At 34.6% G+C, this 18443-nt stretch overlaps 2 protein-coding genes across 2 annotated transcripts; both read left to right on the top strand.

The window, feature by feature from the left end:
- Positions 1 to 1612: 1612 nt before the first annotated feature.
- LOC148628605 (uncharacterized) lies at positions 1613 to 4152 on the top strand. The gene is made up of 2 exons (XM_088590872.1): positions 1613 to 1927; positions 2313 to 4152. Exon 2 carries the CDS (start codon positions 2317 to 2319, stop codon positions 3790 to 3792), a length of 1476 nt encoding a protein of 491 aa, XP_088446998.1. The 5' UTR covers positions 1613 to 1927; positions 2313 to 2316; the 3' UTR covers positions 3793 to 4152.
- Positions 4153 to 6024: 1872 nt separating this feature from the next.
- LOC148628604 (uncharacterized) lies at positions 6025 to 18390 on the top strand. Its single transcript, XM_088590851.1, has 3 exons — positions 6025 to 7972; positions 10752 to 11416; positions 14414 to 18390. Exons 1-3 carry the CDS (start codon positions 7928 to 7930, stop codon positions 14874 to 14876), a joined length of 1173 nt encoding a protein of 390 aa, XP_088446977.1. The 5' UTR covers positions 6025 to 7927; the 3' UTR covers positions 14877 to 18390.
- The last annotated feature ends 53 nt before the right edge of the window (positions 18391 to 18443 follow it).

Below are 18443 nucleotides of genomic sequence, written 5' to 3'. Positions count from 1 at the left end.
TACTAAATAAATTTGACAAGACCTGAAAAGAAACAAAAAGAACGGCAATTAACAGACAAAGATGGAGAGAAGCAGTATTCGCCCTATGCCTTCATCCACCCATGGGATGAAATGGAATGAATCATATAGACTGAGGAAACCAAGTATTACTACCAGTCTTGTACACTTAGATAAAGCTGTAAACATTAAATAAAAAAAGATCATAAGTCTAAAGGTTTAAAAAGTAAAAAAAAAAATTAAATCTACAAATATGATTTAAAGGAGATGTACAACTCCACTTGTATACCTATGGAAAATGCATTTTAAACTTGGCATAAAAATAGACCTTGTCTAATATTTTTAAAACTCAAATTTGGTAGGCATATCGGTTAAAGGTAGTAAAGCCTTCATTCATTGTTAGTTGTAATATATGTGGTAGTAAAAAAATACACCAATCATACTATCATGATATTACAAATTTCAGTTTGATATTCACGTGTTTTAGGGAGTAACCTTTCATCAAAAAGTTAGATCCTACATAGGAAGTTAAAGATTAAAAATGATTTATAAACAAGATGCATAATGTAATGTATGTGGTAGTAAATAAATATACCAATCATACAGATATTGCAAATTTCAGTATGAAGTTCACATGTTTTAGGGAGTAACATCTCGTCATCAACGTTAGATCCTAATACTTAGGAAGTGCAAGATTAAAAATAATTTGTAAACAAGAAGCACTCAAACCGAATAATTCAAAAATGTCGAAATAGGAAGACAAGTCAAGCACAGGTTCTTCCAGAATAATTCAAAGGAGATACATTACTGTAGCCCCGTTTCAAATACAAGTTACTATAGTCGTTTCATCACAATGGAAGCATAAATCCATACTTGTCAATCAATGGAATTGTCTCTATCTACGAAACTTATTTTAATATATGATTCACTTGCTAATGAGGGAATAGTGTAATGATCACCTGAACAACAGTCTCCGCATTTCCTCAGGATTCATTTCTCCCCTCACCGTGCTCAATTTTGTGAACTTGTTTATGAACCTTATTTGCCATAAGCACCGCTTTGGAAGTAATGGTAAGCATCAGTGTTTTAGGGGTTTCGAATTTTAGTGCTACGGCCAATTTTGGTAAATAGTAATATATAGTTAGTGGTCAAACAAGTGTGACTACTGGGTTGATGAATACCACAAGCATTATTCCATCAGCAGTGGCATTGATCCAGTAGTTGCTAAATACAAAAAAAACACAAAAACAAAAACAAACAAAAAACAAAACAAAAAAACAATCATACAGATTTTGCAAATTTCGGTATGCTGTACAAATGTTTCAAGGAGTAACATCTCATCGCCATTAAACAGGTGAATATAAAAATACATGAATGTATCCGAACGTTTCAGTCCCATCTCAAAAACTTTATCAGCCTATAAAATCGTGAGAAAGAATAAATCGAAAAGGGATATATTAGTTTTTCATTTCCACATCCCTTACTTACATGTTTTACTGTTCTTGTAGTTTCTTTTTAACGCAAGAACTATGCGACATACATCATTGTACCTACCCTTCGAATCAAGATATCATAACTTATTTGCTATGGAGGTAAAAACAAAAATGTTGCTTCTCGTTCTCTACGATTTTCTGGAAGATTCAAGGTATAAACGGGGATCACACAAAACCCATTTGTATTTATGATCTTTTTAAATGGTCCAAGTTTTAAACTTACGTTTGTTATTTTACTTTTTTCTAATGGTCGAACGTTATACTCTGGATGACTAACGTGTATTTGAAACCGATATTTTTTGTATATGTGTAACGATAAAAGTTTAAATCATTTTGTGTATCCTTGAATTGTGTGTACGAGCTAGAGACGTCGAGAAGTTTTACCTGGAGTACTATATACAGGAGGTAGAATAGTAACTGCAGCACCTGGTTTTAAGGTATGTTATTTATACATATCAAATAAAATTCGCACTAATTTATATCATTGTATCACCTTGGAAAAAGATACGGCTAACAGTGATCTATGATGACTATATCATGTCATAAAGGTGGATCCAGATATTTCTTAGATTTTTAATGACTTTCTTTAAAATCAACACAAATATTTCAGCTATGGTGGGGCATTTCCAACTTCCGCCCTTGTGGAACCACTATATATTAATCGACTTCTGCTTTTTCATGTCCTTCTCATCTTTAAAAAGTAAGAACGTCAAATGTAACCTAAAAAATCCAAGACTTTTTTCTGTCCAATTCATAGTTTTGAAGAAAATGTTTTTTGTTTGTGTAAAGAATTTTATTGAATTACCATCACCTTAATTTCAGAGGAATGGCTATGTCCAGTATTCAAGGAGACTTTCAAACTTGTTCTAACCACAAGAACAAATATTTTGTTTTGTTTTGTGTTGACCACCATGAGTTGAGTTGTGAGGAATGCAAAAGAGAAAAGCACGCGAAGTGTCAAAAAGTTATGCCACTAGAAAGGGCATGTACTGGAGCTAAACAATCCGATTCCTTCCTTAACACTATGTCAAGCCTTTGTCAGATAGAACAGGTAACCATAGAAATAATGCAAAACAGGAAAAGCTGTTTAGAGAATGTTAAAAAATCGGTACTAGATGTAACAAAAGCTATTGATCAGGCAAAAGAAAAGGTCATTAAACAAATCGAAACCTTAAAAAAGTTGGTATTAGATGATCTCCGCAAGACGGAAGAACAAGTGCTTTCAGAGATTACCACTGCTCTGGATAAAACAGAAGTCATACACAGAACCGCTCAGAAACAAACCGAGTTATTTGAATCAATCAAATCAAATGGCAGTGACCACCAAGCATTTCTTCTAGCGCATACGCATTGTGAATCGGTTACGGAATTGGAAAGTGAACTTGAGAAAATAGGGTCTAATCTAAGGAACTACGAGTTTGTATTTAAAGCTAAAAGTATGCATTCAAGGTCATTTTCATCGTTTGGAAAATATGAAGTAAATGAAATTAAATGTCCTGTCAAGTTTATTTCTATAAACCAAAAACAATCGCAAACGCCTGTGCAACATCTTTTACAACGTGCTGTTCCGTCTTTCAAGCATGCTTATGATATAGACTTAAGGAAAGACAACGTTTGTATTTGTGGAGTTTTGTCTTACGAAACCAAACTTGTGTTCATAGACAGCAAACTGAATAGAATTTTAGTTTATGACGAAAACAAATTTCTAACCCAGATTCTTCTTGAGCACAAGCCATGGAGCTATACCCTTATACCTACCACTTGGATTGTAATAGTGACATGCCACTTTCGAGATATCGTCAAATTTGTAGATTTGCAGAGGAAAAGGATTGTCAGGGATGTTAAAATTAGGGATAGCAATCAAGGAGGCGTTGCCGCTACACGAGAGCGGATATATGTAGGAACTAAAGACAAAATATGCATTTTAACAACCGAGGGAGTTGTATGCGGCGAAATAAAAACAACTTGTGGAATAGACAAACCCCTGACCATTGCATTTGGCGGTGCATACTTGTATCTTGCTGATAAATGTACTATATATTGTATTAGTTTGGTTGGGGAATTGATTTACAAATACAAACTACCAGCGTCTATAATCAATTTAGCTATTGATGAAGAATGCTTCATTTACGTTGTTACAAACACGGCAGGCGTGTACGTGCTGTCATACAAAGGAGAACTTCAAAAAATTATACTTAACGATAAAGAAAAAACACAGTCTGTCGATTTTAACTTATTGACAAAGAAAATGTTTTTGTCATGGAAAGCTGGAATCTGTGTATCTGTGTATGATTTTTCATAGTTTTGAAATACTGTGATCAAATTTTAGCACGTTTTGCGAATTCGTAATTCTTGCGTATTTACTAAAATACTAGTTCCGCATGAGTGGACTCACATGAAGCGTTAATATATCATTGCAGAATTTCTTTACTAGTCGTGTTTGATATTGACCAATCAATTGTCTTGTCAAACGTTCAACGACCGTGCCACGACACGTGATCCGTTAACAAAATAGAATTGTGAATACAGAAGTTTCGATACGATCTTGGAATCCATAGGCGGATCAAAGGGTGTGGAATGGGCCCCTTATCAATTTGCAAAATTTATGAAAATAGCCCATTTGTGTGTGTAAATGCTTGCATTAAAATGTGTTTATCAAGGATTTTTTTGTGGTCTCCTTGGTGCGCCCTCTCCCTTTGGTGGTTCGCCGGGTCCGCCACTGTAAGCAATAGAGTATATGACATCGATTGTGTGTGTTTTGATTTGTCTTTTCTTCAAATTTATAATTTAAATGTCAAACGCCCCAACCCTTTCCCACCCCGCCCCCGTTGAGGTGATTCTCTGTAATTCAAGTGTCGGAATCATCGAGTTTATAGTTGTGAATTCCGAAAACAGATTTGTTTGACAGTTGTCAACATTACTCTTTTATTCTTAATATATAAATATCTTAATATACTGTATATTTACTAGTGTTTTTTTTTAAATAGTCAGTATATGTAACCAAACGGTCTGCGAACATTTATTTGTTGTTGATTCAACTATTTCACAAATTGAAAAGTTAGAACTTACATAAACAAAGTCTATTGTCAACATAGCAATAGCGAAGTCAAACCCTAAAGTTGTCAACTTAGACTAGTAAATTTGGTTGCAAGAACTGAATAGTTATAGTGGTAAAATTGGAACTTTACACATTAGTCCTTAAATGAAATGATTATTTTGAAAATGCAAAAGGTCACATAAAAAATGTACAGAACGCACTTTACTTTTCCAAAACAAAATATACAGCTTAATACTGTAAATTCTTAGAAACAGTAATCCATGTATTTCCTACACACGAAGGACAGAGAAAGGATGAAGAAGAGAATTAAAACATTTTTGTTTTGGAGAGATTGATGTCTGATTTGCTCGTGGAAGTTTTTTTCGGTGTATTTGGCAGCGGCGGATTCAGTAATTTCAAAAAAGGGGGATAGTGACTTTCCTAAGTGGGCCCACTCCAGTGATTTCATTTTTCCTTTATAATCAACCAAAATTTTCGAGCAGAAAGGGGCGATTATTTGTTATTTGTTGTTTGTAGTAGGTTTGTCGTAATATATTGGACTCGTCCTTAAACAACATCAAAATGTGTTATACCAACGAAAGTCTTAATCAATTTGTGGACGTTGTTTTTTTTCCTGTAATCACAGGCTTCAAAAGGTTTTTTCGACTAAATAACCTTTTTGAAGCCTGTGATTACAAATGAACAGCTTGATAACAATGGGCATATAGGCATACTCTGACCAGATATCCACAAGGCTGGGCCCCGCCACAAACACTGTCTGTGTGAAACCCGAAAGTGTATTCAAGGTCCTTTAAGAAAACATAGTAGTAGTACCTCTAAAACATGAACATGCATCCGATTCTTTTATGTTTAAATCTAAAAACACACTCCTTTCACATAACTTTAAATAATCATTTGAATGTCAATATATAAAGCAAAACGAACACTATCTATAGAAGTTAATCAATCATTAGGGAAAAAACAGCGCAGTAAGTCGTTAAATAATCTTACGTTCCTTTTTATGGACGACAACAAACACTATAAACTTGTGTCATTCCAGTTACAGTCGACTGACAGTATAAATGTAAAACGTTGGAAATTACATCGTCTGTCTGACTTTCAAATTTCTGCGGCCCCGTGCAGGTCCGGGTGTTAAAAGAATAGGCCTGCAGCAGCGCTAAGCTTGTCGTAAAAGGTGACTAAATAGTGCTCAGAACCCTAGCCGGGGGCTAGGGCGCTCTGCCCACAGAGCATCTGGAATGTGTGCCCCAGGTGGTGGAATGGGGTACCCTGGCGTGTTACATGCTGGGGTTGTCAGGCTATAATACGGAAAACCTGACCGCAAACCATAGTGGTGCACCGTGTTGGGAAATATGCCACGTTCCTCGCACGTTAAAGAACCCTACTGTGGTATTCTCCTGGAGTAGGAAACATAGGGCTCCGCCACAGGTGGCTAAATTGCCCGACCCTAACCACCTCTCTTTATTCCCAGTGGCAATCAAAATTTGTCGACCCCATTGTCCTTGTGTATGCCCCATCCCTTTTTCATTTCATCATCTTTTCATGTTCATTTTATCATCCACTTCATATTCATCGTCTGAATATAGCTGAAATACTGCTGCTCGGACGTTAAACCCCAACAAACAAACAAACAAACAAAACAAATTTCTGCGGTAGTCATGGGAGAAAATATGAATGTCACGTGCCCATGCCTTAGTGGTGGATCTATGGGTGGGAGGTTTGGGGAGTTAGAACTCACCTGTGATTCAGGATTTATCGTTTTCTTGCAAAATTATAGCTAATTGAGCAATTACTAAACCCCATTTACTGGAACCCCTGCCTTCTATATATCTCTGGATCCAATGCAGCGCCCCTTTTGGAATTTAATTTAGTTCACGCACCGTTTTCGCGTGATTAAACACGGATATATTGGTTTCAACTGGTTTACTTGACTCCTGTCGATGCATCGTTTTCCGCTATTATTGAAGCTTTTTTTTCTTTTTCTCCCTGAAATTTATTAAAAGAAATTAAAAAAAAACAAATTTGACACGTACTTGTATAATGATCGTCTGAATATTGCTGAAATATTGCTGCTCGGACGTTAAACCCCAACAAACAAACAAACAAACAAAAATGTATAATGATCAAGATTAATTTTAATGCCATTTGTCCGTATCTCAAAATTTATTTTACTAAAGGAGGATAATAAATTAGTTATCGTAACAGAAATACGGAAGAGTACTCAGAAAGAGCCTGACACAGACTATAATAGAGAGTCATGCAAGGTTCTACTTTTATTTTTATTGTTTGCTTATTTTTGTGTGTGTGTGTGTGTGTGTGTGTGTGTGTGTGTGTGTGTGAAATTAATATTCTTTTCCAACAGTAGTAGAAGGGTTCCGAATCCGCCACTAACTTAGATTTCTGTAATCTTTTTTGTTGATCACTGTATAAAATGTAATTATTCCAGAAATCAAGTTTCTTAACAATACAAAGGAATATTCAATATGAGAATATTCTATAATACAATTGAAGATAACTTTTTTCTGGTATTTTCATCAGGAGCTTCGATGCATGAATTGTAAAGAGATGTTTAAAGTCTTCTATCACGGTAGAAAAAATGTAGTGAATTTAAAATGCAAAATATACAAACTTTATTCAAATTTGTATAATGAAACTTGATATTGAATGTAGAAACAAATAGAATCAATTAAAAATAGCCACAATCAGAATAGGTAATGCGTTAGACATCATTTAAGCTAACAGCCTGACTGTCAAATACTTTATTGCGTCAGCAAAAATCAAAGCTATAACAAATAACACAATATACATATATGACAAATATGACAGAGAACAAACGATGTGTAGTATATTATATAAATGAATTATATCTAAATATAGTGAATATATATATAAAAAAAAAGCTTCAAATAATTTGAGCCCTTAGTTTCCAAGCCGCATTTAGATACTGACTAGTTTTTTTGTTAAACTGCGTGATCATTTTTGTAACAAATGTTTAAGTTCATGAGTACTAAGCCACGAATTAAAAAAAATATGGTTTTGAAGCATTAAAGCTAAGCACTAAAAAAAAGAGATGCTGTCAGTCCTCCACACTGAGGCGTGCGATTTAGAAAAAGAATCCCGACCCTTTTCCACTTATATGTCTAAAGACCATACACCAGAATAAATTTTCGATTGATATCACAGTTTAAACACTGGTGTACCACATTGAATATAATATGATATTTTAAAATTCTTTTGTTGACAAATCTATGTAATTCAACTTTAATTCCTCTACTTCTCGGAATCAAATATGCTTTACAATTCTGCATATTTAAACTGCATTTGTATTATAGACTATGTATATACCTATTTTAAATGAACTGGAACAAATTGAATACACATGACAGTAAATATGGCCCATGAGAACCTTACCAAAATGATCAAGGTAAATGATAATTGTTTCACAAATTTTAGATTTGCTATGTATGAATAATCTGTAAGATCCATTCAATTTTTATTAATTTCTAGAACTACTTGATGACATTAACTTCTGTCTAAGCCTAATGCGGATTTTGACGACTCTGTGTCAGAGCAATTTCTACCTCAGGCAATGTCCTTGTTTGTTTTATGTTAAATATTTATGTTTAATTTTTGTTGTAAATATTATGGAAATTATATTCACTTAACCCTTTTAACCGGAGTCATTTTTTTTGCATGTGTATCAGTAATATGATTATATTATATGTTACTCCAGCCTTGGTATATAATGTCACATTCATGACTTATGGTTTATATTCCATGAACCGAAAGTGAATGGAATATAAATCATAAGCCGTGAATGTGATATTATATACCCTGTCTAAGGCCGGAATAACTATTTTGTTACAGTGAACATCTTCATATTTGATAAAAAATCGCGAAATATAAAATTTTTACTTGTATATTGGGCAAAGTTTCCCTGACACTTTCCTTACTTATCTTTTTTTATTCTTTACATTTTTTGTATTTTTTAATTTTAATTTCTTCCGAAATGAAAAAAAAAATGCATTTTTTTCTTAAAGTGATTGACACAGAAGTACATGTTTCGTTAATTTTCCTTAACGATATCCCGTGTGAGGCCTCTATATTCATTGTAGCTGGATTGACCAAAATATCTCTTAGGGTTTTATTAAGATGAGGGGGGATTTGAATAGAGAGTTTTTGCCAAAACAGTCAGGTGGTTTGGCCTTGAAGTCCTGAATCTCAAGATGATTGGGTTTCTTTAACGACATTGAATACCAATACATGCTCTCATGGTAGATGTTAGTGGGTGAGTAGAACCAACTGGTGTTGGTGGCGGAGCCCACCCTTTGGTATTCCTGACCGAAGAACTCGGTCAGAGTATGTCCTACTAGCGACAGGGCTGCTGTGTTGACGCCCTGGCCTACTCCCAGACCCCACGTGGGTCCGAGAACGTTTTCCCACACTAACTGTCTGGGAGGACGTCAACGTGTAGAGTGTGAATCTCGAGCTTCTGCAATAGCCTTTTATAATAATAAAAGGCAATAGGTAAAGTATAGGAAACTAAAATAATCGGTATTGAATTTGTCCTTGAAATATGGGGGAAATTTGTTGGTAACGTTTTTGTGATGATGGATGTTAGCCAAATTAACTGCATCTATAGCTTTGTTGACAAACGGTAGTGGAAGAAATGATCGTTTTTCTTCATCTTGACCTTTTACACAAACTGGTTTAAAGAGTCTGTAGAAACCAATATCCAAAATGATGGCAACAAATCTGTATCATGATGGGGTAGGTTCAAAAACAGGAGTGTCAAGCCTTGTTTTGTAAAGGGAGTGTAGAAGAGTGAGAGGTATAGAATAGAGTTTAGTTCGAATGTGATGATGTCCAAGAGGTTTTTGTATGAAAGGAAGAAAACCATCTATTGAGACATTATGCACCTTGGGTGACGTATATCCGTCTTTGATTTTTGTCAAATAAATTCATCACATTTATGTTATTGTTATATTGGCCTGAAAGGTTTCATATACTTTTTATGTTTTCATTGCACCTGTAAGGTATTGCAGTACCTAGTTTGCGTATCCAGTATTCCTCTCTTTTCCTACGATAGTTCTTACTTAGTACAGGACTGTTCGTTGGGTGGTAATTTTTTTCAAGATTACGAACTCTCATAGAGAGTATTGAATTATCCTGTTGATTAAAATGTTGATCAACTGCCGGGAATTTGGTGTATTAGTTCGATGACCGCACATTCGTTTGTTTAATCGTTCTTGTGTTTCACCGACATATACTTGACCGCATAAGTTGCATTCTAATCCATAGATAAAGTTTGTCAATTTGCAACTTAAGTCATCGTGACTTTTTGATGTAGTACAATATGGTTCGTCATCGTTGTAGTCAAATATATCGTTTAAAGTGAAGTAACATGGTTTTGATTTGATGGTAATTTGATTATTTTGAAATAGTCAGAATTTTTGTACTGGAATAGATGGTCTACAGACTGAACGTGCGATCGGGTACTCTTTGTTGGAATTGTCAGGGCACTCACTAACAATACCAGGTGTGAACGTGCTAAGAGTCCCATCTGGGGACACCACAGTCTTACAAGTCAAAAGTGTGTCCGTTCTGTTGTCAGACCTTCGGACTGGGCGACGTCCGAGCCATTTTTTTTCATTCATATCTCTTGTTTAAACCATTAATCATATTACCGGGCTGATGATACATTTGTACCCTGGGGGACAAAATCCACCAGCAGTGGTATCGCCCCATTGTTGTGAAAATGTAATCAAGGAAACCATGATTCCAGTGGAAATCAAAAGAAAGTAATTCAGGGACAAAGACCAGACATGGCAAACAGACTAACACAACATCAAGTAACTTTAATAATACACACAAAGTAACACTAGTAAATAAGCAACTGGAACAAGAGAAAATGATTTAATTCATAATATTTTTACATCCAGTTTCGATGCCTGATTTAAAGAAACCGTTGTTGAATTTCACGTAATACTCTGATGAATACTTACTATATGTATTTTTCTTGGATTGGTAAAGAGAAGTGACGCTGTCAATTAAGAATTCGCTTTCGCCGGAATCACACATCATTTGAATTCTTACATTCGCAATTTCGGAACATGTTCACAGGCGAATTTGATAACATACATTATTATATACACAACGACAGATCACAGCATTAGATATATGTTTTTTATACATATTTCCAGACTCAGCCCATTTATCTTTATTCACCAGTAGACAGAGAATGGAAGAAATCTGTATCTGAAATGTTGTGCATTCCTGACAGTGATATCTCTATGACACAAGAATTGCCTTCCTCATCGATGGTGCCACTTGGTTTTGGAGATTGTATTTGTCAAAATATTACTTCGGATGGAAACTGTTTTTTTCGTTGTTTGTCTTTCGCGGTTTTCTCTACCGAAAAATATTTTGCCCTTTTTCGTTTTGGCGTATGCAATTACATGTTGATGAATACGGATGAAATAGAGTCATTTCTTCCTCCACAATATAACGGAAACGTTAAACAGTACCTTATAACAACTAAAATGTTAAATAATAGAACTTGGGCGACAGAAGTGGAAATCCATGCGGCTGCATTTATGCTTCAAACAAGCATTTATGTCTACGGAGAGCATGGTTGGTTACGTCATGCAAAGGAAAGCAATACATCTGACAAGGGAATTTATATTTTTCATAAAAACAAAAATCATTTTGACATTGTTGTGGACTTTAGAGATCACAAAGAGTCTTCTTCTGTTCCCATGGGTAGATTTTTATACACAGATCACGTGAAAATGGATTACAAGAACTACGAAATAGTTCAACACCAGAAGGCACCACACGTGGATAATCACGAGAAGAGAAAAAAAAAGTAATTACTATAAGGCTATATTTCATTTTTTATTTAGGTCATGTGACCATTCCGCGCCTTTCGATATTGAGACTAAACACCACTAATTCAGAAAGCACGTTAATTTGCTCATTTGAATGGAGCCCTAGTACTTAATAAATACGTTGCGCTTAATCAAACCAAATCTATATATCAACTGAATCCTACTTGTGTACTGCTAAGTCGCTCATAATTCTATCTTGCTGTGAAGCACTGACACCTTGAACTCACCTACCCCTAAAAATAGCCTGGTTAAGCCTTAAAATTGTTTAAACTCTTGAGAAAGTAGAAGAATATAGTATACTTTTTATTTTTTTAGACATTTAGTGTGAGTCTACTTAAATCGGAAGTGTTTTCATGTTTTACTTATGTAAAAAAAATACTATAGGCTACCGGAATGAATATAAATCAAATTAAGTAGCAGTTCTTATATAAATCAGACTGGAGGTGATCCACGCGTCATAAACCCACGTGTATAAACCCCAAAATTCTTATATTTTATTTCTTATTTAGAAACTATTACAGCCCACACGCATAACCAGTCTTAGTTTGTAGCACATTCGAGGTAAAAAAATATATAGATTGTTTATGAAATTTGCACTTTGTAAGAGTTATCGTTCTTGATTTGGTTTGATTTGGTTGATTTTTGTGAGAGATAAATGTATTTTTTCGAAAGTACAGATCCAATTACTGAAAGGACTATTGTCACGTAAAAGTATTGCATGTGTAGATCGATAAAGTATCGTTTGTTTTTCCACACGATGAATTACCTCTACCATAGGCAGTGTCTGAATCTTATATGGACTGATATAGTCTGTCAAAAAACTTGAAAGATGAAATAAGAAAACAAATAAATGATTATCATAATTTAACCAATAAAAGAATAAAAGATTTGAAGGAAGAGAATATTTTTTTTCTTTATAAATCTTTAAAAAGTCTTGAAACTAAAATAGAATATATATTTATCACATCCAAATAAAAGTATTCGACAGAATATCACGAAATTTAGAATAAGTGATCAGAGCTATTAATCAAAACAGGGAGATACTATAAGACACCTAGGTGTCAAAGTTATGTCATGTATACAATATTGTTGATGATGATGAGTCCATTTCTTTCTTAACTGTAAAATTAATGACATTTGATCTTCAATTTACATATCGCACTTCTGTTAAACAAAGTAAAAGAAAAACTGGTCTAGAACTCATCAACTTCAATACAAACCAAGGCTGTAGCATGTTTTGTTAAACAGTCACTAGAATTGAGGAGGAAAGATCCAACCAGTCTTGATGTATTGTATAAATGTATTGTATTTCATATATACATATATTATATATAATCATATTTGCCCATTTAATTTTTCTATTGCTGTGTGATGTTATTTAATTCTATGACCTAATTGTCATAATTAAACGATCGTATTTGTATATTCAATAAAGTAGTTTATTTAAAGGGAAACACCACCTTTGCATTAAGTTGGGCTCTTATGATAAATCATACTCACGTTAACAAAAATAAATAACCTTTAATGCAAAATGCGCTTTTATAAAATGCTCAAGGCTATGCAAAGTTCGAAATCGTTGAAATATAAGTGGATAGCCATCTTGCAGAACTCTCCTATCTGAAGGAAGATCATAGTCAGATTTTATTGATTTTTACCGATAGCTTCCGATTGGCTCGTGACGTCACTAAGTCGGTTTGGTACTGATACAAGTACTGCAAATAATATGTAAACAAAAAAATATTCCGTAAATATTTCTACGATCATGTTTATCTAATCACCAAAACATGATGACTTGTCAAGCTTACGACTGCACGAATGATAAAAGAGAAATGTTCTAAAAGTTTTTTTAACCAGCAACACGAACATTCTCTGGAAGTAGCCATCAGGTTTTCCTTACAAATAATAGTCATCTGCCTGCAAATCCCGTTGTTCGTCCATGACGTCTGACATTTGCTTATACATGTTGTGCCTCAATTTCTTCTTCTATTTATTTTGGGTTGAAATTAAGTCCTAAATTTGCGATTTCTTCGGAAATCGTAATCAATGACCTATTTACCTTCACTTTACAAATCGACTTCGTGACGTTACAGTTCAACCGGTCATGGTGGCGCCCATAGGCGCGGGTAGTTCAAATTTCCTTATTATAATCTCGATTTATTTACTAAGAAAAAGAAATTAATTTGTTTCCATTTAATTTTCATGAATATTTAACAGATTAGTTTTGATATGTATGACTTGCACAATAACATGGTCTTCTCCTTTAAATCTAAGGCAGAATACTTTGGGCTCAAAATTATACGAGTAAAATTCTCTTCTTGATATAAACATATTGTCAACATTTTTAACAATGGCATGCTGAAGGGATTCCTTAGTACCTTGACGTTAGAATAATGATGATGCAATTGAAGGACTGTAACCATTGTATAAGGAGAAGTTTCATGATGGATGTTACCTAATAAATGAATTTCGTTTTGAACGCTACAAAGCGGGTATTACATTAACTTGAGTTATCAATTACTAATACTGTGAAAACAGAATAAAAAAGATATTTCTTTGTCAAAGCTTAGCAGATTACTTGGAAGTACCCAGTATACTCTGAGGTCCCACCTTTTGTGAATATTACACAGATTTTCATTGGTCTGTACAATTGGTAGTCATTGCTTCTCCACCAAACACGCGTACTTTAGGAGATTGAGTGACAACTGGTTGACTCGTAAACGTAGTACTCTTACACGTAGTACGAATTATGCGCATGAGTGCAGATTGTTGCTGCTGTGAGATAGCACATTTCAATGTCGGACTAGTACTAAACAGGGTCTGTTCGATTGATCAAACTTATCGTCCTGTAATGGACATTGTATGCAATTCCTACCGTATAACGTAAAACTACAAACAGTCAACCAATCAGTAAGCAATTATCCATCTAACTATATTTTACAATTTTCGACTGATTACCATAATTTATTTTATTTCAGGAAAACAGACACTGCAGTCCTACCAGAAACCACAAAAATATGTCAGATATCCGGTCACGAAAAAAAAAAGTTTTTTAAATACTGTTCTGAACATAGTGAACTAGGATGTCAAGAATGTCTGAAAGACAGACACAAGCATTGCAAAAATCTATTATCATTAGATGAAGCCTATTTCAAAACAAAACTGTCACCTGTAATGAAAACTGTCAGAGAAAGAATTCAGCAAATAGCACAAATAGCAAACGAAATTGTGCAGAATCGTCGAACATGTAGGTCTAATGTCAAGACAGATGTACATCACATAATCTTGGATATAAACAAAGCAACGAAGGAGATCACCGGAGATATAATTGAACACAAAACGGATCTTTTAACACGTCTAAACCGGGACAAGGAAATTATATTATCTGATATCAAAAAAGAAAAAAAAAGAATCAGAAGGCATAAAAAAAGAAGCAAATAAACTGCAAAAACTGTTCCGGTCAAATAAAACTGCATCCGCTGCTTTTATCCTAGCTTATACACCAAATACTTTTCTTGAAGAGAGAGAATTAAGGATTAAGAAAATAAGAGCCTGTCTTATGGAATATTCCTTTGTTTTTAACGGAGATTTCAATGCAGGGTTTTCAAAGCAAGTGGATTTTAAAGTAGAAAGAACAAGCTTCAAAGGGGGCCCACAAGTTCCTGTGTCTTCGATGACTTCGAAGAAACCACTGTGTCCGGAAATACCAGAGTCGGTTCCAGCGTTAAACTTTAAACGCAATATTGACTTGAAAACAGAAGATATAAATATTTGTGGAATAATGTCATCTGATAATATGTTTGCGCTTGTTGGTCACAAAAATATGAACAGAATATTAGTATTTGAAAATTATGACTTCAAATCTCAGATTGTTTTAGATCATAAACCTTGGGGTTGCTCTTTAATACCTTCAACAGACAGAGCCGTTATAACAAGTTATTTTTCAGACGATTTACAGTTTGTAGATTTAAAGAAGGGGATGTTTATCAAAAAGGTAAAAGTAGACAAAAGCAGTGGAGGAGGTGTTGTTGCCACCCGAGAGAAATTATATGTAGGCACTAAAACAATTACAGATAATAATTGTACGTGTATATGCGTTTTGTCGGCAGATGGGTGTACGAAATACGACTATATAAAAATTAATAACATTAACGACGAAATTTTGCAACCAAAGTCAATGACATTTTGTGCAGGACGCATATGTTTCATAGATCAAAAGAATGTGCACTTCATATACACTAATGGGGAAATCATGTTTAGCTACAATCTTCCTAAAAATGTCTCTCCACTATATATTACAGCCAACAATGGTGTAATATATATTGTCACTGACAATAACGGTGTGCATGCACTGTCTATTAGAGGCAAACTACTGCAAACTTTATTTAGCGTTAAAGGGGATAGGATGAAACCAGTATCACTTGCTTTCGGAAGAAGATTATACACTACATGTAAATCAGGATCAGGGTACGTGGTGAAAGTTTATGATGTACAATAGAACTTTTAAAATAGACCGTTTCTTTGTCATTGTTCATGTGCATTAATCAGAGATATAATTAAGTGTTATGCTCTGTAAGAATTAGGCAGTGGGTGAATCACGGTGAACAAAAACCACATAGTCTTTCTATGAAATATTATTCAAAATGTTATTTGAAAGAGTAATCAAGGGAACCAAGGTTATAGCGGTAATCAAAAGAATGAATACAGGGAAAAAGACCAGACATGGAAAACAGACACACACAACAAAGAACATAAAGTAACTAAAATCATACATACAAAGTAACAAAAGTAAATGAGCAACTCGGACTCTACTAAAAACTGGGAGCATGGATCAGGTGCACGGGTAGGGTAAGCGTCCTCTGCTTTTCTAGAAACACTCGCCGAGTTGCTCATAAAAAGTCAAGTCTGGGGTAGACAAACGAGGAAAGGAAAACTATGAACCGTTGAATAAATCAGTTTTCATGGTGCTGATGGATACACCATAACGATCCACGAGTTCATGATGACGACCATAAAACTTCTGTAGTGATGACTTCAATCTTGTAGCAAAACCACCCTGTTCCAGAAGCCTATTTGTTAAGAGTTCTAGCGCGATACAAAAAGTCTGCGTAGTTTCGGCAAGCTCTGGCGTAACGTATGAGTTGTGATATGAAAACTCCATACGCAGGAGCCGAAGGGATGTTGCCACAGATGAAAGGAAAGTTGACAATTCTGAATGAAAAGTCATCACGTTTGTCGTAAATTTTGGTCAATAGTTTTCCTTTACCATCGATTTCCAAGTGTAGGTCAAGATATGAGGCTGACTTCACAGTGTCTGTAGTATCCTTTATCTCAAGTTCTTTTGGGTAGATGCGATGTATCAAATCCCCAAAATTAGGATTTTTTAAAGATAATACGTCATCTACATAGTGGAAACTGAGCTTGAAGGATCTAGCCAAACGATATTCTTTCTTTCTGATCAAATCAGCTATAAAGTCAGCCTCATAAGAGTGAAGAAATAGGTCAGCAAGTAAAGGAGCACAATTTGTTTCCATTGGAATGCCGACCGTTTGTTGAAAAACACGTCCACCACACTGGACAAATATGTTGTCGATGAAAAATTCCAGCATTTTGTAAACATCTTCCTCTGTATATTTGGAAGATGATTTGGAATTATTTCTTACAAAGTATGAGGAATCTCTACCAAGAACTATATATTTGTATCTAGGTGTACCATCTTTTTTGGAAAAACAACGATGTATAATGTTTTTAAGTCGGGATATTAACTGAGTATGGGGAATAGAAGTATACAGTGTTGAAAAATCATAGGTTTTAATGCTATTATATTCAGATACTAGTCTTCAACTGATTGTCTCCAAAAGATCTTTCGAATTTTTCAGGATCCACATTGAATTAATACCACTACGGGAGTAACAGGTGTTGTGGTAGGACTGCAGACCCTCTTTGACAGTTGTGAGTATAGAAGTTAAAAGTTTCGAAAGAGGTTTGGTGGTACATTTGGCAGATCCAGCTATGAAACGTTGTTTGTATGGATTCTTGTGAAGTTTAGGAATCCAGTACATAGACGGTAAATCACAATCATCGTCCTTGGTAGAGAGACCAAAAGAGGATAGCACAGATTTATGGTTTTCCACAATCTCTTCTTTGGAGAGAGTGGTAGCAGTATAGGTCTTATCACTGCTATTATTTTCTACGTCTACCTCTGACAATAAACATTGAATATAAAACGTTTTGCAGACAAAAACAATGTTGTTTTGGGCTTTGTCTGCTGGTACGACAACATATTTGTCATGTATAGTAGACAATGTTTTTGCTACATCGGGGTCTTTGAAAACAAAACTGATGTAGCCTTGGCACTCATTGACCTACTTAAAACTTTCATTCGTTTCAAAATTAAAGACTTCACGGCCTTTAACCACTCTGACAGAGAATCAATGTCTTCTTGTTCTCGTTTTACCCATTTTCTTGCGCAGTCCTCGACGGCATCCATAAGAACTTTAAAGTTAAAATACTAATTTATGGAGCGTGGTTCACGAATTCAGGAATGGTATTCATTTCTTTTTTAAATGTTTTAAAAGTAATTCGAGTTATAAATGAAATGCATTGTAATTTCGAGTTGCTAATTTACTTTTGTTACTTTGCATGTATTATTTTGGTTATTTTTATTGCCTTTGTTATGCATGTCTGTTTTCCATATCTGGTCTTTGTCCTTTGATTTACAATCTTTTGATAACTCACTTTCCCCAACCATTCTATGGAAATTTGAACTCATCTGAAACTTCGAAGAAGAATAAACTATTTATTCGTCTTCAATATACCATAAATTTTGTGCCCACATTGTAAATTTCGTAGGTTTTTTGTTTGCTGAGTATAACTCATTATTTGTCAGTTTTGCCTAATTCTTACGGATTCCAGTACTTGATTATGGAACTGAATAAAGCAATCCTAAATTGGTTGTAGTAAACAATTCAATTAACATCAATTGCATGTTCAAATTTGAAAACATAC

Source organism: Perna viridis, chromosome 1, assembly GCF_037379345.1.
Source record: "Perna viridis isolate PV_CMFRI_1.1 ecotype Kerala chromosome 1, ASM3737934v1, whole genome shotgun sequence".
Lineage (NCBI taxonomy): Eukaryota > Metazoa > Mollusca > Bivalvia > Mytilida > Mytilidae > Perna > Perna viridis.
The sequence above is the reverse complement of the archived record's forward strand: the minus strand, read 5'-3'. Positions and strand labels throughout refer to the sequence as shown.